Raw genomic sequence first — 23750 nt, forward strand, 5'->3', positions numbered from 1 at the left:
GGCTGGCATCCAGCTTAATGGTGCATTAGTAAAGTATATAATAAAGCATGACATAAAATATTAATATTGTAAAAACACGAAAATGTTTTATTACCAGGATATGAAAATGTGGAAATACCATAGGAAAATACCAATACATAGGCTATTATTCCATCCTTCACACTAACAACTGCACCGCAACATTCCTTAGATGTGTGACAAATGTGGTAGGTAAATTTCCTTCCTCATAACACATTTACAAAGCTGCAAAGCTTTTTTTTTTTTAATTCTAAATCCAGTGTTGTTTACATTCATTCAAGCTTGTAGGCCTCTTCCTTCCTGTCTTTGTTAGCATACTGTTTATCTCACTTTTTTATTTTCGGGCTGAAATTTATCTGAGCTACCTCTGGGATATCTAGAGAGGGTTTTAGGGAGTTATCTTAGCTGGAGTTTTATTTATTTATTTATTGCTGGACCTAGAAAACCCCAGACACATGTTATGTGGAGCTTTTGACTCTAGGCAAGTAAAGCAGGGAGTGTGATGTCATAATTTTGATACAAATTAATGCAAAATTAGGCTCACAAACAGAATCCAGCATTCACATCAACACACAGTAACTGTTGGTGGCCCAGTTAGTAGTCTTCCATAGTCTTTGTTTCCTTGTCCACAAACAGAGATATTTTTGTCTCAGGCTCTGGGACATAGCCTAGGCTAAATGATGGATTTCTGGAGGGTGGTGATATCTTTGTCCAGTTTTGGGACTTTGGGGGCACAGAGTATCTTTGATACTCCATTGTTCATGTTTCTGTCTGTTAAGAGTTTTTATTCTGTCACATTGTTCATACTGTGGCCTGTGACCCAGCCCTTGAGTTGGACTTCCTGGCAGGAAAACGTACAACATAGAAGCTCAGCAGGGAAAGTTGATTCCCAATGTTTAAGTACCTGACACACACACAAATCTAAATATGACCCACAAACATCCTCGCTCAACTGACATACTAGAAAGCACACAATGGCCTTAGCGCTGTTCATAGTTTGCTAAACAAATAGTGCAGCGGTGAGAATTTTGAATTCAGAAAGCTACTTTTTTTTGGGGGGCTTTTTCCCAACACGGGATTCAAACCGGGGACGCCTGCGTTGAGGACTGTAGCCTCTACATGGGGCGGCACCGCCCCCAGAAAGCTACTTTAAATCAGAACTCGAGCTATAAGTTATAATTGAATTAAATTAAATTGGAGAAGATGAGATCCGAGGAGATTGTAAAATCCAGTGCATGAAAATAATTCAACAAAATTCGAGGACTGACCTAAAGAATAAAAGAAATATATTGATGACATTTTTAACCTTGAATGTTTCACACAACCGTTCACAAAATGAGTCACTAACTTTGATCAAGTCTCTAAGTTCTGATGGCAGAGAAAAAAAGACATGTAATGGCTCCTGCCGTCAACTTTTGTATTTAATTAAATCCTTAAACATTTATCTTACAAATTAAGACCAACGTAAACACACAAAGTTCACATTCTCCAGTATATAACATATTGTAAAAATAAAATTACATTAACAAAATCAGTTTAAAAGAACTGTTTTACTTTTTTTTTTTAAACAATAACCCACATTCCTGACAGTCAGCTCATGTGCTACAGTATATACAACATCATAATGTACATTACTATGAACGTGAGCCGATAATAAATCAACGTCTGCAAACTGTCTGGCTGATTCAGCTTCGTAGTAATGACAATGAAAACAATGACAAGAACAACACTGGAATGAGCAGTAAACAAAAACATACACTGAATGAGAATGCATTTATCAAAACAATTGACCACTGTCAATCAGTATTGCCCAAGTCACAACAGCAAGAGTCATTTTTCGTATTTAAGGAGCCCCTGTACAGTACAAACAACTACAAGAAAACACATACAGATCATATAATTCTATTGTTTCTCATTAACAGCTTATATACAAATCTAAAAATGCTGTTAGTTGTAAAAAATGTGCAGCATGACGCAGGAAGCCTTGTAATGAACAACTTTTTGCATTAAAGAAACTATTTCGTTAAACAGTACTGTAGGATGCACATGCAGATTCTTTAAAAAGACGACATATTCGCCTGCATGGCCTCAAACGCACCAGAGCCCTTCAGTTTCTACATTTACATCTAATGTCAGGAAAGTTGTCGTGCTTCTTCTGCTTCTATTTACAACAAGGTTCTTTCCCTCCGACGAACAAAGGCGTGTGTACCTTAATCAGTTAATTAACTGTAACCATTAAGGCAGAATAATCAAGGCACAAGTTGTTGGATGTTATAATGCAGGAGTGTTACAGAATTATGTAAGGAAAAAAACATGGAAGGAAGAAGAATCAGGAAGCTTTTATGATTTTCAGGGCTTCGTTAAATCAGTGTCTATACACAAATGAACAGATTCCTATGGGTTAGTGTACAAAAATAGAGGCCGAATTCCCAGCTTGAATTATTGTCCCAGTCTGACACTACGCACTGATGTCCCTCACTTTAAAGTCACTTTGCATGAAAGCATCTGCAAAACTGGTATTGTGTGACCATACTGTGGGTGTCATGGTAACCAGAGGTGTTGCAAATTCAGCCAGGACTGGAAATCTTATGGATTCCACCTTTTGGATGATGATGTGTTCAGAGGCTTCCACTGATTTTGTTATTTTCAAATATGATCAATCAGGTCAGATTTGGTTTATGAAAAAACCTTTGACGCCGACTTGTTGTAGTGACGACCCAGTGGGGTCTCGGTGGCTCACCTGGTGGAGCGTGTCCAACCTGTGCTGCACACCATCCCGTCCCACATTCTCCTGCTTCTCTCTATGATTATCACAAGGCCATAAAAGACCCAACAAAGTAACTCTGACATTATGATTTAGAGAGAAACAGTATAGATAAACTGATGGTTTTCACATATTGACATGTGTTGTATTATTTTTTGTAAAGTGAAGCAAAACCTCACTATGAGTCTCCACCCTCTGTACAGACAGTGCAGGATCCTGGGAGCCAACACGGCTGTAATGGCTTCATCTGAACTGTGGAAGAAGACAGAGGGCCGACATATCAGCTGTGGCTCAGGAGGTAGAGCGGCTCGTCCCCTTATTAGAACCTCGGCGGTTCGATCCCCATCACCTGGGGTCCACGTGCTGATGTGGTAAGAAACACCATGGGATTGTGGAAAGTCGTAGGTTAATTGGAGCTCTTGAGCTCGAAGCGGCTGTAAACCTGCTTGGATTTCATCTTGTTGTATTGATTCACCAGGTCCAGTTTGCTGTGGCCCAGTGTCATCCGCTTCTGGTCATGCCGGCTCATCACCGCGCCTGGGGAGGGCGGGGGAGGTGGGCTCTGCTGGCTCTCTGGCTCGTTTTGAGACAAGTCTTGCCCCCCCCAGAACGAGGTGTGAGGGGACTGGGACCTTAGTCCTGCTGCTCCTCCCCCTCCTCCTCCTCCTCCTCCTCCTCCTCCTCCTCCTCCTCTGTAGATGTCTTTGTCTTTGGGCAGGAAGCGGTCAGACAGCTTGTTGAGGAACTGGTTGGAGGAAGTCCGCTGCTTGGGGGTGAGTTTGCTGTCATTGACCGGGGAGGGGGTCTGGGTCTTGGGGTTCAGATTTGAGTTGGGGGTGCTATGGAACAGGTTCACTTTGTGGTCATACAAGCCCAACGCCTGGAACTTAGAAGGAACGCCACCGATGTTGGACCTCATGATGTCCCCTGGGTTGGTCTTGGTCCACTCGATGCCCGCTGACTGACCATATGGTGGCGGCGGTCGGTCGGGAATCACAATGTGATTGGCCACTCCATTAGCAGAAACCCGCGACCCTGGTGTCGGGGTGTCTCCGCCTCCACCTCTCCGCTCAGGGCTGAGATGAGAGCTGTTGCTGGACTCCTTCTTGTCGTGGCTTTGCGTGACCTTGTAGACGTTGTTGGTAGTCATCCCGGGGGCGGCCTTCACGCTGGAGACGCTGTTACTTGATTGGCTGCTGGAGTTTTCGGAGCAGCCTCTGTCCCTCTGCCTGCAAATATTCACAAAGTGAAATAATATTTTAGCTGAAAATTAGGGGAAAAAAGTATTTTAGTAACTCATGTGTGACTCGTACCTATCAGAGATTAGATCTAGCCCCAGCCCTGGGCCGAGCCCCATGCCCATGCCCATGCCAATGCCGGGGGCCATCATGGCCTGGTAGGAGGGGAGGTAGGGCATCCCCTCCTCCTCGGGGTTGTAGAAGCCGTCAATGATTTGCGAGTCGGCGTACAGACATCGAAACTCCCGGTCAAAGCTGTCGGTGATGCGTCCAGAGAAATGCATCACCATGTTGCTGTGCACCTGAGACGACAGCCAGGTGAAACTGGAGAGGAGGGGAGGAAGAGGAGGGGGGAGAGAGAGGGCAGAAACAATGTTAGCAGGAGATGTCAGGTCCTCAACATGGAGTTTGAATATATTACAATAAACAATATTAAATGCACTCAACTACAAAATCTATTATTCGTATTTATTGAAGTGTATCTTATTCTTTACAGGAAAACTCTCTGTTGAAGACTACTTTTTTTATGCTGGTATGTGCTGTTTCTTCTTTTACTGACTCTCCGTCTATCTATATTTATGGTGCTTAGGGACCAGAAAATGAGGCTCAGACTTCACACATGAGTTGTGTTTGTGCAAATGAACTCTTCCAGCTCCAGCTGATAAAACTGCAGATCCGCCTCAGCTACTTCCTGGATACTGGGTGAGTCACTGTGACTGTGAGTCATGAGCTTATCACGAGTGGCAGAAAAAAAGACTGTGATGGCTGAACAGAGGACACAAAGGGTCAGAGGTCCAGGTCCAGTGACTGAGAGGTGTCACCCAGCAGGTCTGAGAACAGGCAACCATATGTTCTCCATTGAAATGAAGGAGGAGGAAATCACCAGGAATCATCGATTGATCAATCAATCCAACTTAGTTTGTATAGCACATTTCACACAAGCTCTAAAAATAATAAAACCCCCTTATAAAAAACTCCACCCCTGTCAACTTCACACCCACAGAACAACTACAACAATAGACATAAGACAATAATAGTGAAGAAACACTGAAGAGTAGGTAGGGAAGGTAAGGAAGGGTTAAAACTCAAAACAGAGGAGTTGTAATTCAAAGAGTAAAACCAAAAATAAATGGTAGATATTGAAAATGAGATGAAAAATTAAGATAGTAAAGATAAAATAAATTATCTCACTGATTAAAACACATTTTAAGTCCGATTTGGTTTCCATGGTTATCAGAATCAGAATCTGATATACTGATCTGATACCAATACTGTATATGCGATGCAGAAATTAGTTTTCATAAATATTTGGTTTGCAAAGAACAACCGGTAAGTAGAGAAACTTGTTTTGACTTGACAGTGTAACAGATGAAGCTACACTCATGCCAGAGCGCGAGAGCCTCCACTTAGCAGCTGTTTTCTACTTCTCTGCCTTGTGTCACAAACACACCTATTGTTGCCTGTTTCTGTTAGTCTGTTATTTATTGAGTGGACACTTCTCTCCTCCTCTTCATGAAAGCTGTGTGTGTGTGTAAAAGTGGTTGTTGTGTAGACGCTACGTGTGGATTAGAGCCACACTCCTTCCTCTGAATGTGTAGGCTGAGTGTCTGGGAGTCCCTGAACAACAGCAGCAGCAGCAGCAGAAGAGATGCCGAGGAACCTGCCGGGCGGCTCGGCTCCGTCATAAATCAGTCAGAGCTCAGATGTGTTGGCTAAGTTTACCTAGTAAGACATCTCTGGTATGTTCTGAAGAGGAGGAACCAAACACAACACACCTCCATACAAGTCAGTACCTTGTTTTGTTTAGGAACGCTCCATTAACTTTACCACGGAACTGTGGGTCATATTTTCCGTGAAAGGGCAATAATGCTGAGATAAGATCAGTGAGACTCTAATCTCTCTCTGTTTCCTGGAAAATATAATATATCTATAGGGTAATACATATACTGTAACAACGCTTAGTTTTTGGTTCTTTTTATAGACAAACATCTGACATCTGGTGACAGTTCTGAGGAAGGCAGAAGACACACGCCAAAACTAGACAGCAAGGTAAAGAAACCTTCTTTGTAAAAAAGAACCAAAAACTAAGTATTCAGTAGACATAATGAACTTTTACAATAACAACACATTTAACAATTTATTTTTGTAGTTGGAGATTTGTTGAGAAAACAACTAGAAAGATATAATATAATATTTATTTTAATTGCAATGGATGGAAGTGAGATAAAGATAAGAAAACTAAATACAAGGTTGAAAAAATAACACATTTTTCTTATTCTTTAAAAAGTTCCTGTTGTTATCATACATATGTTTTAAAAAGAATACACACTTTCATACATCACGGAAACTCAAATATAAAATGTCTTAATCTAACGTAGTTCTTCCACTAAAATTTTGGGGAAAATAAAATCTAATTCAAAACATGATTTGTTTTTAAAAATGAACAGTTCAACTGATGTTAATTTTTTAGAAAGGTTATTTTGGAGGAAGAAATTAGTTTTTTTTTCTGCCGTCTCCATCCATGTCCGTATTTGTTTTGATTTTTCCCTTTTTTACTCTTTTTTTAAAGTAGTTCTTGGGCTTTTGTGCCTTTGATTGATAGTATAGCCACAGAGAGACAGGATAGGGAGGCAACGAGGGGAAATGACATGCAGCAAAGGGCCGCCGGGGGATTCGAACCGGGGCCCGGCTGCAGCGAGGACTGTAGCCTCTGTATATGGGGCGCCTGCTCTGCACCCACTAAACAATGGTGGTAGTTCTACTACTCTTTAACCAGTTATTTATCCACTAATTATACACGGTTGACCATAAAGTTGGAATGATTTTGTTTTCAGACATTCCTCTTTTTTACAAACTTTAATTGTGGTTTAATTTTCACAGTGATATGTTTGGAAGAGATTCATCAATAACGTTTTAAGAAAATATACACTTTATCTATCAAGAATAAATCACATTGTCACAATCTTTTTATGAGAAGAGGTAAAAAAATATATATTTTAGTCCAACTTTATGGGCAACAGTGTATAAACTACATTACAGCTCTGTTCTCTGTGGTCTCTGTAATAAACTCAGGTCTTGACCTCACCCTGTAAAGAAACTTGTATTATGAACTGGTACTGTACAAATAAAATTAATTTAATCTCTCTTTTCCTGTGCCGGATCACCTGTCTGTATCTCGACAGTAACGCTGACTCAGGTAACACACTGACTACAGATAAGACTCCACATCAAATAACTTAAACTATCACTTCAACAGGTTAGAGCAGTTGTTATCTCCATATCACTGAATCAGCATTTATCATTTGCTTCTGGCTCTAAGGAACGGATTCGGGCGCTGCCCCGGTATCAAAGGGCGACCAGGTGTTTTACAGGTGTGATATCGGTGGATGTGGAAGGGGAAGGAGAGAGCGGTGAGGGAAGGTGGAGGGAGGGTGGAGCGCAATGAAGCGATAAAACAACATTTCCCTCGCCTTAGCTGTTGACAGCTCGTCAGACCTCGCCCTTCATTCCACAGTCAGAGCTCGGCCCCGCCCACATTCCCGACCTGACTTCACCTGTCCAGTTAACCACCGCACACGCACCTGCCACCACACTTTAATCCAGGGATCAAAACTGCACCGATCCTCTGTCAACTCTGAAAACCATCCCAATGTTCAGCACCTGAATGCAACACGATGAGGAAGGAGAGCAGGAAACGACAGGAAGTGATGAACAACAACAAACAGGGCAGGTGAATGAAGCTGGTGACACACCTGAATCAGGCAATACCGCACACGGATGAATGAACGGGCGATTACAAAAATCTGTCCTGACAAACAAACACCTGACTCATGAATCATGAATGTGATCAGAAATGTGGAAAGCCAGTCGGTGCAGACATCAGTCAGGAAATGAGACTGACTTTAATTTCTTGAGCTGTGGAGCTCCAGCAAACCACTGGATCTGCACAGGCTTAGCTAAAGTTGACCCCTGACCTCCCTGGAGAGGACGAGAGGAGCGGAACGTCTCTGATGGTTTGAGCTGCTTCCTGTGTCCAACTTTCATCCTGCCTCCACCAGTGCTTCCTATGCTGGGTTTGTACAGACTATGATCAAGACGAAATGAGTTAAACAGATGAAACTGAAAAAAAAAGGATGAAGAAGTGGTCCAAATGTAACTGAGTAAAAAGCTGTGGCACTTTATTGTGCCTTACATTCATACTGTTTCATCTGTTTGCCTATGATAAAAGGACGTTTGTCAATTGTGTGTGTGCTACCTCCTCGAACAAAAACAAAAAGGTGGAGCAAATGGAAAATATGATGCTTTAATAAAGCTCTCTGGTTTTACTGAGAGAGTTACAACAGGAAACACACGGTATTTTTATCAACATGCTCTGACAGTAAGTCGTTCAAATCCCCTGAGTTTTACAACACTGTAACAACCCAAGAGCAAAACAAAGTGGAGCTAAGCCCAGGATGAATGACAACAGTTGTTTTGCAGTTCAATTGAAGTTGTAACAGTTTTAGTCGACTGACAAACTCTTCTGATGATCGATCATAAGTTTTTGTCCATCTATAAGAAACAATTCCACAAACCTTTAGCTAGAACCTTTGATGCTTTTATTTGTCATAAGTATATGACAGCAACATGAAGGGGGAGCATTTTGGTGCAGTAGTTAACACTGTCGCCTTACAGCAAGTAAGCAACAGTTAGGTTTGGTTCTAGCAGATAATTATGTTATATATGGCTGTGTGTGGATGTTGTGTGTATATTGTGTGTGTGTGTGTGTAATGACTCCTCGGCCTCAAGTTCACATCAATGTGGTTGTAATTACATAATTATAGGTCTTACTCTGGCATTTTCTCAAATGCAGCTCGTTGCTAGTGTCTTTACTGCACAACACAAGCTTTTTCACATAACTTCTGCATGCATGCACACACACACTGACATTTGCAAACTCATCCTGGCTGCTGAGCTCAGGCAGTTGGTCGACTTATCAGGACGATGCAAAGTAAATGTCAAACACCGAGCGCTGCCGTGTGTCAGTCGACGCCTATTAATGTGTGTGTGATCACTGTTTGCTCACTTCAGCAGCTTGAATGTGTCTTTGTCTGTATGTGTGCTTTCATATACACACAGTAAAGTTGTGTGGAACTTCTGCTGCATCATGACAACAGACAGACACCTGCAGGTACAGGTCATGTCACAAGCCTTGAAAAAACTGCATCTCTTAAAGGGATAGTTCAACATTTTGGCAAATTGGCCCATTGCCATAATTGCTATAGTCATAGCAGTAGGTTCATTACCTTTAATTGTAGGTGTAAGCTATTTTCAGTACGGCGGAGCGCAGCAGCAGGCTGCTCAGAGCTACGCTATGGAGGCTAACGGAATTTCTTGGTTTCCCTCATTAAACTCATCAAATACAAAATCCCAAAACTCCACAGCGCTTTTGTAGACAAGTTGTGACCTGCACAACCACCACGCTATGAGATAATGACGGAACGATACGAAACGGAGCCGTTTTCGAGGTAAATACATACAAAACCGCTGATGCGCGTTGCGTTCAGGGACAGTTTTTCAGCAAGCAGTCTCCGTATTTACCCTGTATTTACCTCGAAAACGGCTCCGTTTTGTATCGTTCCGTCATTATCTCATAGCGTGGTGGTTGTGCAGGTCACAACTTGTCTACAAAAGCGCTGTGGAGTTTTGGGATGTTGAATTTGATGAGTTTAATGAGGGAAACCAAGAAATTCCGTTAGCCTCCATAGCGTAGCTCTGAGCAGCCAGCTGCTGCGCTCCGCCGTACTGAAAATAGCTTACACCTACAATTAAAGGTAACGAACCTACTGCTATGACTATAGCGATTATGGCAATGGGCCAATTTGCCAAAATGTTGAACTATCCCTTTAATAAATGTATATTATTTACACTTGCCCCAGGTAGCTAGCTAAATAACAAGTTTGATTCTCTATTATAAACTCACTTTTGTAAAAAGGCCTTTTTAACCCGTTAGGCAACTAGTTGGTGCAACTATTTCACATTTTATTTTGGCTTTATTCATGCTTTTTGTCTATATTCATTTTATTTTATCTGCACACAAATCCTGTAACTAGTAACTACTTATGAAATATTTATAATGGAAAGAATCAGCCTGTGCATATTCTCATTTGTCCAGGTCATAGGTTCTCAAAGGAATTTTAAATCGAAAGCAACTGGACTTGGTTATTTGTCTAGGAAGATGTTTCATCTCTCATCCAAGAGGCTTCAACAAATAACCAAGTCCAGTTGCTTTCGATTTAAAATTCCTTTGAGAATGGAAAGAATCGCTTTCTCCATGAGGCTTTAGGGATCCAGATTTGAGGATGCCTGGAAGTAACATTTAAGTTCATTTATTAATTGTTTTTTGTCTCTACAGGACACACAGAGGAGTTAGTGAGGGGTTAGGTTCATGCTTAATGATGAAAATGTGTGTATCTGTGTGTCTGTTTTCTGTCCTCACCTGTACGACCCTGCTATGACCTCTTCACAGTCGATGATCATGAACTTCTCCAGCACCTGACCGGTGAATTTCTTCCCGCTCTTGGTGCAGTAGGTGTCCCCACACACGCTGCGAATACGCATGTTCTGCATGGAAACACACAGACACTGTTAGAGACCTGTGAGCTCATGGAAGAAAGGGGGAATGGAGGGAAATTAGAAAATCAGGGAGTGGTTCTGTGATGTGATTATGTTCTTTACTGTTCTTTAGTGTGGTTATAAATCAGCTCTACGTTCTATATAAATTCTCTGAAAGTATCAAATTGTCTGTCCACAGATAAAAAGCACACAGTCTGTATTCAGAACCTGAGCCTTAAAAGCAGCCGTCAAGCATCCTGTAACTCTGTGATGTCACAAGAAAGCAACACTTTGCAGGGTTTGGTTTCAGAGAGAGGCTCAGAACCTCCTCTCTTCTGATTGGCTGACACTGACCTGTTGTTACCAGAGAGAGAAGTCATAAAACTACACTGAGGTGGTTTCCATATTTTCTCATGGCCCAAGCCTCCAAAATGTACCTTTTACTATGGTAAATTTACGAGGTGTATGTATGTGCTATGCTGTGGGATATGTGCAATATGTGTTATGTTATGGGATATGTGCAATGCTGTTAATGTCTTGTGTTTGCTGGGTTGGCATGGCTGAGGTGTATTGTTTTTTGTCATTGTGGCCATCAAGGCATTTATGGCGCAGCTACAGAGTCCAAGACAAATTTCCCTGAACGGGACAATAAAATGTATCATATCGTAAAATCTGGAGCTTTAAAATCTACGAATGACAAATCAGACTCTATAGCTATAAGACGCTCATTTCCTTCTACCTATTTTGCTGTGTCTATTGTGAGATGATGGAACAAACAGGAAGCGGTGATGTAACTGCTGCATTTTCAGGTTGAAACACTCTGCAGGGCCAAGGGAGAAAAACACCAGACAGAGTGAGAGCAGCTTAATGAGGACGAACTGAGTGTGTCCTCATTAACATGGACTGAGTCTCATTAGCAGATGCAAACCAGAGTTTTACTCTGAGTTAAGACAGCAGCTGCTGCAGAGCTGCACAGGGATTAAAAATAAAAATGTCTTCTTTTTCACATTCCCTCGTCGACGGAGCTGTGTCTATGTGTGTCCTTTTAAGCTGTAGGGGAAGTGTGAAAACTGGAGTGAGTCTGGGATTGTGCTTACACTCAGGTGTGAGTTCTGGATGTCGAGGACGGAGCACATCTCAGTGAAGTAGCTCAGGTGCTTCTCGTCCAGCAGGATGTAGACGGGGATCCGGCGCTTGTTGGACGCCTCCATCAGGTCACAGAGCAGGTCCACGTCCGTGAACATGTCCATCACCACAGCAATCACCTGCAGCAAATATTGTTATTATTATTATTATTATCATTACTACTGTGTGAGAAATCTCAGGGATATTTTCTTCAAATGATCCAAACTCACTAGTGAATGCGCAAATTTACAAATCACCAAAGAGCAACTGACACAGATAAAACGATAGAGAATGAGTCAGAATAAAAAACAGGTAAGATTTAAAATGTGTTAAAAACAGTTACCGGTATGTGATTAATTAGTTTATTGACAGAAAACTCATCTGCAAAAACTCTGATGACTGAATTATTGTTTTTATTTAGACTCTCATTAGGCAGAACTGTTGAATTATCTGCTCCCACCGCCTTGAAGAGGATGACGAGTTTGTTCTTCATTGTGGTCGACTGAACATTTTAGTTTTGAACTGATATTTAGAAAAACAACGTTTTTGAAGGGATCAGCTCTGATTGTATGTTTTTTGTTTTTTTTAATTACACTAAATAACATGTCTGCTTTGGAACCTCCCATACAAACATAAATTTATTTTTGAAATAGAAAGTTAGCCCCACTGGTCTGCTTTTGTTGTTGACAACAGAAGAAGATTCATTACATGGAATTTCAACTCTGAATCTTCAAAACAAAAGATAATCATAGCTTCAAAAACTGCAAGTGCTTTGTAGCATGCATGTTCACTGAGTCCTCTGAGTTTGACAGTTTGACATTACAGCTAGATTTACCTGCTCCAGGGGCCTGGGGCAAAACAAACAAAAACAATAAATTCATTGAAATGCCTCTTGGTTAGTTCACACAAACAACAAACAGCAGCTTTATTTGACCCAGAAACCCAGAAACCAACTTCTGCTTTATGTGAGTCAGTTTACATGTAAATAATTAGTCAATACAGAAAAACATCAACCTAATAAAAACTACATGCAGATGGAATAAGAGCCAAACACGAAGCTTCTCCAAGGTCAGACATCCAGAAATAACTAATTAAATTACTTAGATTTTCATTTAGGTTATATTTAATTAATTGTTTTTATCATATGTTATTACATTACTGAATTTTATGAGGCAGGTATGTGTGGTTATATGAACTTAGTCCGTGTTTCAGCTAGAGGTGTTTCTGCCACCAAACAGCCTTTCAAACTTTTATTCATCAACAAAAAGTGCACAATTAGGCAAAGCAGAGAAATGAGAAATGTTTTATTGTCACTGTGTATTTTTACTGCCTGATTGTTGATTAATATTGTTTTTAATTGTTTGATTTGTTTAAAGCACCTTGAGATGCATTTCATGTATGAAAGGTGCTATATAAATAAAATTATTATTATTATTATTATTAGGGTCATACTCTGCACCAAAGACTGTACACAACTGCAAAGAAGCGCTAAAATGTATTATGGGTTCTTTTTTTCTTTCCCCTCACATTTTTTTTCCTCTAAATTTGTGGCTAAACTTGGTGGTTCAGATTTTTTTTTAAATTTTAACTCTTGTTTTTTGTCAACCAAAGACAATATCATGCATGTTTCCAAAACTGTGGCTTTTTTGGCCCCTGAACATCTCACTTTACAATCACACTCTATATACATTAAAAAGAGCATTCCATATGGTGGGTGTCATTCAACATTATTCACACACACATGAGGAATGTGTGTGTATGCTGAGAACAAACCCCGCAAACCTGTACGCAGATACCATTTTGGCAATGCAAATGAATAACATAGCGTAGTTCAAATGACCGAGGACACTTCACGCACTCATTTATCACCCGTCAGTGATGAATGTCAATGTCAACGCACCAGGGAAAACACGCACAACCACACTATTTTATATAATCATGGCGACAGTGCAGAAAATAGACACGAGTTATGTAATAGAAAAGTGACTACAGCTCTTCATTAAAACAAGTTGAACTTGTGAGTGAGAATGGCAGTGAGTGGAGTGAGCCCAGCTCGGCGGCGACTGACACCTGATGACCTCACTTAGAGACGAGTCATTTGATCTGAAACCTGCTGACTCTGCACAAACCTGTGAGAAAGAGGTCAGTGTCACCGCCATGTCTCAGAGAACTCGTTGTGTTTCTACATCTGATGCAGGTTCAGGTTCCTGTTTTTATGTCTACGAGCAACAGACCCAGTGATCGTGTATATAAAGTGAGTCTAACAATAAACACACGGAGAAGGAGGAAGAGCCTGTGGAGACGTGTGACTCATCTGCAACATGTGTCCATAAACCAGCTGTTCTCTGTTCTTTGACTGTTGGATGATGACCTGAGCTATTAAAGACCATATAAATTTTAAACGTTACAACCTCATGTTTTACATAAAAGTGATAACTAGTACCAATGAGAGATCAGCTGAAGTTAACGATTATATATTACGGTAGTTTAGTGGGTGTCAGTGAAGGCATCAAGACAACTAGGCACAAAGCAAAGAGAAAAAGCACAAAACAATAAAACAACTGACTTAGAGACACAAAACAACCACAAGGAGACTAAATGTGATGATGAGACATAATGTGATTAAAATGAGAGAAAACAACCATCAAGAGACAAAAAGTAAACAGAACAGCAAAAGAGGCGCAGAACAACTAAAACAAAATTCATACAACCACGTAAAAGACACAAAACAGCAACGAAGAGACAATATGCAAGTAAAAAATTTAAAATAATACACAAAACAACAACACAGAGACAAAACACAACTAAACTGAGACAAAAACAACCATAAAGAAACAAAAACTGACACAAAAACCCTCAGAACTCGAAGCCACGTAAAACAACTCAACGTAAAAGTGACTGACACAAGATAAAGCAACCACAAAGAGACAGAAGATGACTGAAACGAGACACAACACAACAACGAGGAGACAGAAAGGGACCAGAGGGCCCTGTGGTTCACGACGACCATGAGTCGAACTCCTCTGGCCTGTGGGGCGGAGATCGGCAGCTGAGTGAGTGACAGAGTGGGCAGTCGGCCTCGGTGCTCAGACACAGATAAGAGCTGATCAAACATGTGAGGCTGAGGGGGGAGGGAGGACGGTGTGTGTGTGTGTGTGTGTGTGTGGCTCAAACCTGCTGCATTTGCTTGTAAGCAAACCAAGCAGAAACCTCTGGAGGCAGAAATGATGCATTCAGGTGAGAGGGACAAAAACAAAAGCAACCAACTGACAGGAAGAAGGAGCAGCGAGTTCTTTGACATGTTTATCAGGAAATATTCTCCACCTTCATATTTGTATTCATGAATAATGACTCAGCTCCTGCAAGCAATTTTAAGAATCACAGTGTGTGTCTTGTATGGTGTGTTTATACATAAAAGGTATTGGACTTAAAAAACTACTGGACTTTTAGCAAAACTTTAACTATTGGGTTCAAAATCTTACTTTTATAAATAACCTACTATTACAGTATTGATCATTATCATGACATAGCTGATTTCAAAATATTTATTTTGAACAAAATTGAACTTGTTATCTTTGCATCACCTGTGACAAGTTAAACTAAAGACTAAATGTGCACCTTTATGCACAGTGCATCTGGTGTGTGTGTGTGTGTGTGTGTGTGTGTGTGTGTGTGTGTGTGTGTGTGTGTGTGTGTGTGTGTGTGGACCCCCCTGCTGCCCCCATGACAACCGGGTTAACAACAGACTGACCTCTGATTAATTTATGGATTAGCGTTTATTTAAGTGCCCTGCACTATAAACAGTAATGAGGTCAACCAGAGTTGGCTTTAAGGAGATTAAATGGGAAATGTTAGATAATTATTACATTAGGTAATCGCTTTAGAAATTAAATTTGAATTAGTAAACCCTATTTTCACTGACAGGCCTATTTGTAGCCTATAATGTGAAATGTAATTTTCTATTCCTCAGGCAAAACTTTTAAACAACTTTTCTTGGTTGTTGAGTTAAACTGTGGTGTCTCTTACCTTCTTGGCCTTATTGATCAGGGATCTGATCAGGTCTTTGACATTGTGGGACTTGTCTCTCTGGAAGTAGATCTGCGTCTCCGACGGTCCGTATCTAACTGGAGAGTCGGGCCAGCCGAGCTCCAGCAGCGGCGGCTCCTCGTCGGACATCATGGGGAAGTAAGTCCCGGAGGTGAGCTCGGACACGGCGTCTCCGTCCCCGAAGTCCCGGTCGTTGGGGCCGGAGCCGTTGCTCTCGGAGCCGCCGCTCTTGGCCGCGTTCTGGGTGATGTAGCGGATCTCCAGCGGGGACAGAAAGTTGAGCTCCCGCTCCTCGGACAGCACCCTGCGGTACTCCTTCTCCCCGTGCTCCAGCAGGGCGTCCGTGGCCAGCCGGGCCGCCTCGTTGTGGCTCAGCTCCAGCGCGGAGCCGTGGCGCCAGGGGGACTTCACCTCCTCCAGCCGGGCGGCGAGCTTGCCCAGCGGCTTCCTGCCGTTGGAGCTCGGCCGCAGGCCCTCGGAGCTGATCATGGTGCGTGTTGTGTATGCGCGCGCGCGCGTGTGTGTGTGTGTGTGTGTGTGTGTTTGTGCAGTCAGCAAGTCTGGGATTAATTTAACCGATTCTTAATTAAAAGAATACCCTCACACAGACAGACCCAACAGCCCCCTAAGAGGCCGTGAGTGGATGAACAAACTACTGCTGCGCTGCTGTGGAGACATGGTGAGGAGGAGCCATCAACAGACTCTGGGTCAGACAGCCTGCTGAGGCCGGGGATCGACAGCAGATCAATAATCCACCCTCAGGTCACAGCTGCGCGGGAGGCTGCTCACATCTACTTAAAACTATATGAGAAGACCTGTAGTCGCACAAAGTCACCACACACACCCTCACGCGCGGATATTTACGGTGTTTTGTCTCGGTAATGATCCAGACGGGGAGCAGGTTCCTCTCTGTCCGCCGCGGTTTAATGGTCCTCGCTTCTCTGGTTCCCGTCCGGTCCGACAGGAGCTGCTCTGTCCCTGGAGCCTCCTCCCCCTCCCTGGGTGTATGTGCGACTGAGCGTCTGTGTGTGCGTGTGTGTGTGTGTCTCCTGCTCACCTGTTACTACCTGACCTGTCATTGGTTTCTACTGTGGCTCCTCCTCCAACAAAACCCCTCCCTTCCTCCGCCTGTCTCTCCGTTGTCAGGCCAACCGGCTCAGGTAGATCAGACATTTCAAAATAAAGCTCCATGAAAGACACGATCAGAGAAGTTTAGTGTTTCACCGCAACTTTAGTTCAAGGTGCTCTATGATGATTTTCACAAAATAGTTGTTTGTGTGTTTAACATTTTTTGTACCGTCGGTAACAATAGGCTACCGAGAAATCATTGTTAATAAACAAAAAAGTAATTCCCATAAAATGAATGCTATACCTTGATAATTTTCACTAGCAATAACTCTTTCTATTTGTTTTTGTTATATTTGGTCCAATAGAGAAAAGAAAGCCAGTCATAAAATTGTCTCCACTTGTTGCATGTTGCTGCATTTAGATGTTTGGCTGATTTATGCTTCAGATGCAGGTAATGAGTGTGATCTCTATTTACCCCCATACCACTTAATGTGCCTGGGCTCATACTCTTTGTTATCAATGAACCCATCAGGTCTTTACACATAATGAAATCTCATGTTTATGACAGTAATTCAGATCTGAATCTTGTTCGTTGCTTTGCAAGATGTTGTGTCCAAGTGTAATACATCAGATGTCTTATTTTGAAAGGAGCCTAGCTTCCTGTCTTACTCATGCTATCTGAGGTTGTCTTGTCTCCTTATGGAAACATAAAATCATAATTTTTATTCTCTCTGCTCTCTCTGACTGGGCTTTAGATCAATTTATTGAAAATAATTTGTTTGTACATTTTGAAAACAAACAGTGATGGGAAATAGGCCTATAGTAGGCTACTGCAGAAGAAAAAGGGATTGTCCCTTCTTGTCTTTTCTTTTTACTTCTGTCCTCTTATCAATAGGCTACAGACACAAATCAAATATCAATAAGAATCATAATTATCAAGAATAAACTATAAAGATAACGTGTTACACATTTACGCACAGTTTAAACACTGCACAAATTACAGGGAAGTGGTTTCATGCAGTCACTTCTCACATGGTGTGTGACATGGCAATGCCCCCCCCCCCCCCACACACACACACCCACGAGACTCCCTGTCTCTGTCCCTGTGGTAATGTGTCGCATGTGGTCAAGAACCATTTCCTTCTACCTCATCCATGATTAAGATCACATAATAATGCAAAGGATGGTCTCTCTCTCTCTCTCACTCTCTCTCACACACACACAAACACCTCGCTCCATCTGCCACATAGGGATCAAGTAATTACCCGGCACAGAGATTACTGCCTCTACTCCCATAGTTGCTTTGTTGCTCAATAACAACATTAGCTTCTATCAGTCTGAAACTCATTATCAAATATCATTATCATTCCCACAGATAGAGATATTACCAAACCTTTCTATATGTTGTTTACATATCTATTTACTGTGTGTATTATTATTATGATTTCTGAGATAATGTGATTCTCAAAATCGAAAGATTTGGTGCAGCCACTCACTATGATTCCTTTTTACAAAACAATGATTTATGGCATTCTCACTGGCATGTAAATGGCTTATGCACATACTAAACAAGCAGGCGGAAAATTCTTTGAAAATTTCAAGTAGCCTAACCACACAGCTATTATTGCTTCTGACACATTTATCATTTACCGTCACTCAGTGGACACTTTGCCAGATGTACTCCAGGAAAAATGAATGGAATTCATCAGTAGTGATCATAGACTGTGGTAGTGACAAAGCCACAAAAACATTATTAAAACTGCATTAAAGTCAGTATTTCTGGAGTGCAGGGAGCAGCAGGCCTGAAGTGAGCAGATCTATCAAAGGCCTTTTGAGCTTTTGTTCAACATCCTGACTTCAGTGTGCAGCACGTCGATTCCCCTGCGAGTTCAACCAACACAATACTAGACAACAGAGTCGAGGAAGTCACAGCAAAAGGAAAGATTCGCAGCCAAGGTCACTGACTGTTTCAAACTTAAGTTTCGGACAGGCAGAGCAGCTCAGAGCCAACAGGATGCACTGCAGACAGGTTGTTCCCTTGTGTGTTTGTTTTTTCTTTGTCACCTTGATTGTTAAATCACATTGATATTTGAACCTAGGTAAGGATTCAGTGTCACTGCCACGTGGATGTGTCAAATGCAGAATACCAACAATCGGGCTGATTATGAGTGAGCAGTTAAATTAACTGACTGTCAAAGTTAATAATTTTCAGCAACGTAAACAGCAATTATGTAGAGCCACAACTTGAGCCCGAGTTGGGACACTTCTGCAGTTTACATTTTAGAAAATTCAGCCAAACTACAAACAGACAAAGAAGAGCTTTTCATCTTAACTTATAAGTGAAACATACAGTAGCCTAGGCTAAACAGATAGCTAAGCAGCCAAGCAATGTTGCGTGAGAATAAAACAACAACCTCATTTTACTTTTATGCATCATAGCCTACTACATCATAATGCTCTACATGCAATTAAAGCAGAAGTAAGTGATATATTTGTGTTAATATAAGTCTTAAATAGTTATATCTTCCGACAGCAATCACTTACATAGAGTGTTTGGTCTGAAACACGGGTCTCTCAGTCCCTCTGCTCTGCTCTGAGCCGAGGAGAAAACATTTATCGTATCCTACAGTTTTTAACTCCGTGAATGTGGCGACGTAGCGACGAGTTCAAGATAGACTCGTGTTTTTCCGTCCTGTGAAGTTGTATCAGTTTGATCTGGTACGAGTTCACCGGTCGGAAGTTACGAGTGGCCGTTATAGTGACTTTCACCGGTAAAACAGGTCGGAAAAACACGAGTGGGTTGCCTGGAACGCTACAAAGTCGTAAGTTGTGACTTGAAGCTGTAATTTACGATTTCAAAAGCCTGCCTGGAACGCAGCATTAGCGAAAACGACCGGACCACTTACTTCTGCTTTAAAGAACATGTTTTTTATTTTGAAGACCTATTCATAGACATTTTTCTAGATGGATGCTCAACTGCTGAGGACCTGTTAGCTTTAGCTTCATCCTTTTAGCTTCAGTGTTAAGGCCCTTACACATGGGATGTGACGAATAAAAGGCACGGAATTTGCGAAATATTCAGTAGCAAATACTTTGGATCAAAACCATTCATACCAGTGGTGATGCAAATATGTGGGAGATGCAACAGTTATTATTAACAATTATGAACACAACAATTATTATGTATGAATGTGGGTGTGTTTGTATGGTTCTTGGCGGGCTGCTGAACATAATTGCCCTCTGGGATTAATAAAGTTGATCAAATCAAATCAAATATTCTTTGCTTCATTGTTGTGGCTAAAACCCACATACACACATCTCCGTTAATGATCCGTCACATATTCAGCACCGGTTTGTTTGTGTTAGCCAAATCTGTTATGCCACTGTCATCTTGTTACCAACTCTAATACATTAATACATCCAAAACAGCAACTCGCTATAAGAGACACAGGTTGTTGATATTGTTGTGATGTCTCCTTTCTATGCAACAAGATTGGTTGATGCGTTTATTCGCTGGGCGAAAACTAAGAAAAATTGACCTGACTCCGGAAAAAAATTATGTTACGTTTTCGCTGCGTAATGTTTGAAAAAAAAAAAAGATGTGTGAAGTACTGCTGAAAAATACATCCCTGGTGTGGCATTTAGTCTTGTGTCAGTTAGCCAGGAGCATACATTTTAAGAATTTTTTTTACAGGGTTTTTACTTTCTCTTTGTTTTACAGATTAACTGAAACATTCAACCTAACAAAATCACCACAGTCTAACTCAACAAGCATTTATTATTATTTTAAAATCCAACTCATGGAGCCAACGTCATACAGTTATTATTACACCTGATGAGAATCTATCACTGGCAATAGGACAACAAATAAGAAGCTGCATTATTCTACTACTTCTGTCTGAAATCAAGCACCCATTGCGTCAGAAATGACTTTGAATTTCGATGTGAAGTTTCTTGAATTACAAATGTGTTGTGCTATACTTTGACATGCAAAACAACAGCAGAGTGTCGGGCTAATTCAAAGCTACAGTATACTCTGTTTCACAGCAATTTGTCATTCCAGATTCTTCCCGGGAATCTTCTTGAGCATTATCAAATCAAATTTCTTTTCAGACATTTACTAGGAAAGGATGTGCCCCATTGAAAATGAAGTGCTACCAAAGTGTGTGCTCTGAATTTCCTGTAAGGATGTCAGGGAATTAGACAAGGAGACATTTGAAAGAGACAGAGGAGGATTTATCATCTCTGCCTCTGCTCCCAAGGGGAACATGACAAAATTAATAGATGAATGGAGAACGTATCTGCTCTTGTCTGTCCTACATGGTTTTCTGTGTTAATTGGGAGTTAATGCCAAACAGTCATAGTATTTGCATGATATACTGACTTTTACGAAAAGCTCATTAGAAACTGAGAACTCAAGGTCCTTTTAAGAATGATTAGTCATAAAATCATTTATAACTGTGCCCTGCTGAGTTATTAGACAGAGTGAAAGCCTTCATGTTTTATCAACATTTAAACCTGAGGTTAGATTTAAACAGGACATAATGAAATAATCAAATCAAATAACATTTGTGTGTTGTTCCATTCAAAATTTTGCATGCTTATCAAGAACTGGTCAAACTCTCTATATAAGCAAATCTATTGTAATACCATAATGAGTCTGCAGTTGTAAGGCAATCAGCTGCATTAAAGTTACAACATGATTACAAACATTGCGAATAACAACTGAGTGATGAAACAAAGTATAACAAAGTACTTATATTAGAACGTCTCTGGATGAAATACAATGTCAAGGATAAAAACAATTATGATGCAAATACATTTTCAGAATTATTTGAAAAACAAATTGTACCAGTCACATTGACCAAAGTTAACTAAATTATTTTCTCAGTCCAATAAACAACTTGAATGCCCCCAAAGTGATGAACTGTGGCAGTTTCGGGTCATTGTATGTAAATTAATCCAGGATCAAGTGGTGTTGTAATCAAAAGCTTTTGTGCCCAGTTCTGGTCTTGGGACCAGCATCTGTGGAAGACGATGGGATCAAAGTCCATGTAGGATAAGATAAAATATTCCTTTAATTGTCCCATGGTGGCGAAATCACCAGTACTGCAGCAGCAAACAGGAATAAAGAGCACAAATAATAAACAGGCAATATTATCAAAATATTAATATATTAACAAGTATCTTTTTAATTAAAAAAATGTTAGTATTGATAATCAGTTCATAAATAATGGCCTGCTATAAATATTAAAGAGTAAAAAGGATTAGAAAAGTGCAATGGTCTTCCACAATTCCCATTACTTGGTGCATTTCACTGCAATTACAGCTGACCTGTAAAGCATTTCGAAAGACGTATTAACGATTGATTAAGCCATTAGTTACATAAACCTATAAACCCTTTTAAATGGCTGCTGCAATAAAAAGTGGTACCACGAGTTCTCTGCAGGCATGATCTCCCCTTCTAAGTGGAGCAGAGCAATGTCCGTAAATGCTCATAAACATCCGTGTGCGGTTCATGTTAACGTGTGACTTTGTATTTACCCAGCAGGGTGAGGTGTGTGGCGCTGAGGCCAAACACCTCCGCGTCGCTAGTACTCCCAGTACTGTTTGACACTCTGTGGTATTTAAATAAGTAAACAGGCTGCACTGCTAAGCCTTAGACACTTGTGATTCGTTTACACACAGACTGCCCAGGTCATGAGGTGGACAGAAAAAGAAGGAGTCAGCCTTGACTGGCAGGTTATAGGGCATTAGTGTGATAAGACGTGCTATTAATGTGCAGGCAAACCTTTGTCTGGCATTGTGCCCACAAATGGAGGCCACAGGCAGGTTGAAGTGCCACGGAGGATGGCCATATTAACACAAGATGGACTTTCTATTACGCACTCCTATAGTTCCTTCAACTCACTCACATGTTGTACTTCAAAGTTAGTCAAACTGGTGGTTCTAGTTTTCAATATTTTCTTGACGTCCTAAGTGCAAACAAAAGCTTCCAGTCATGTGTCGTCAGTGCATGCTAAACTGCAGACAAGGTGTCAGTCATATTATGTTAATGGCTTCTTCTTCAGCTTATCTGTCAATGAAGTTGTGCTCTGTTGTCAATCTTTATCTGATTGTGTGAACTCGCCGACCCACTTAGTGGGAGACAGAGGAGTGTGGACAGCTGCCTGCCACACAGCCTCTCAAAAACAGAAATCTAATGGTGCTTTTGTAGTCTCAACAGCCACTCAAAGTGCTTTACACTACCAGTCACATTCATCACATTCATACAGTACCTTTACCTACATATTAAACTTTTTACTATTTTCAGGGGCATTTTAGAGGTTCAGTGTCTTGCCCAAGGAAACTGCAATATGTGAATCAAGCCACCAACTTCTGATTAGTAGACAATCTGCTCTACCTCCTGGGCCACAGCTGCCCAAATCTACAAAATCACAATGTCCTCTGCTCCTCCTACAGAGCCAGATAGAGGACATCATCGTTCAAACTCAGTAGTTACTCTGAAACTAATGGCAATAAGGTACCTTATTAGGCCTGGTTTCCTGTTTGCATAACAGGTGCATATTAACCTTCATATACATAATCACATGTTGGAGGTGAGTCAGCAGCTGTGCAGCGGGAGGTCACCTCAATGAGTCACAGACACGGCCTCCTGACTTATATAATATATACAGTATATACATAAATGATAATGTTGGCAGAGACATGTAAACCACGATCGAACAGACTTCACCTTGGGAGAAAAGTAGAAATGGGAGAGAAAACAAACTGAAAAAACAACAACAAGCAAGAGCACGTTAAAGTTGAAGCTGGTGAAGGCTGCGGCAGCAACAGGAGGAGAAGTGGATGGACTGGTTTGAATTTCATATTCAGCAGAGAAGCTAGGCTTCAGC

General features: G+C 41.1%; 1 protein-coding gene across 1 annotated transcript; it reads right to left on the minus strand.

Annotated features, from left to right (window-relative positions):
• Positions 1 to 1418: 1418 nt before the first annotated feature.
• sack1c (scaffolding CK1 anchoring protein C) lies at positions 1419 to 16809 on the minus strand. Its single transcript, XM_085776760.1, has 5 exons — positions 15766 to 16809; positions 11712 to 11879; positions 10499 to 10623; positions 4096 to 4344; positions 1419 to 4011 (listed from the first exon to the last, which is right to left on the minus strand). Exons 1-5 carry the CDS (start codon positions 16273 to 16275, stop codon positions 3189 to 3191), a joined length of 1875 nt encoding a protein of 624 aa, XP_085632886.1. The 5' UTR covers positions 16276 to 16809; the 3' UTR covers positions 1419 to 3188.
• Positions 16810 to 23750: the final 6941 nt, after the last annotated feature.

The sequence above is a fragment of the Trachurus japonicus genome, chromosome 5 (assembly GCF_045865225.1).
Source record: "Trachurus japonicus isolate A0001 chromosome 5, Traja_1.0".
Lineage (NCBI taxonomy): Eukaryota > Metazoa > Chordata > Actinopteri > Carangiformes > Carangidae > Trachurus > Trachurus japonicus.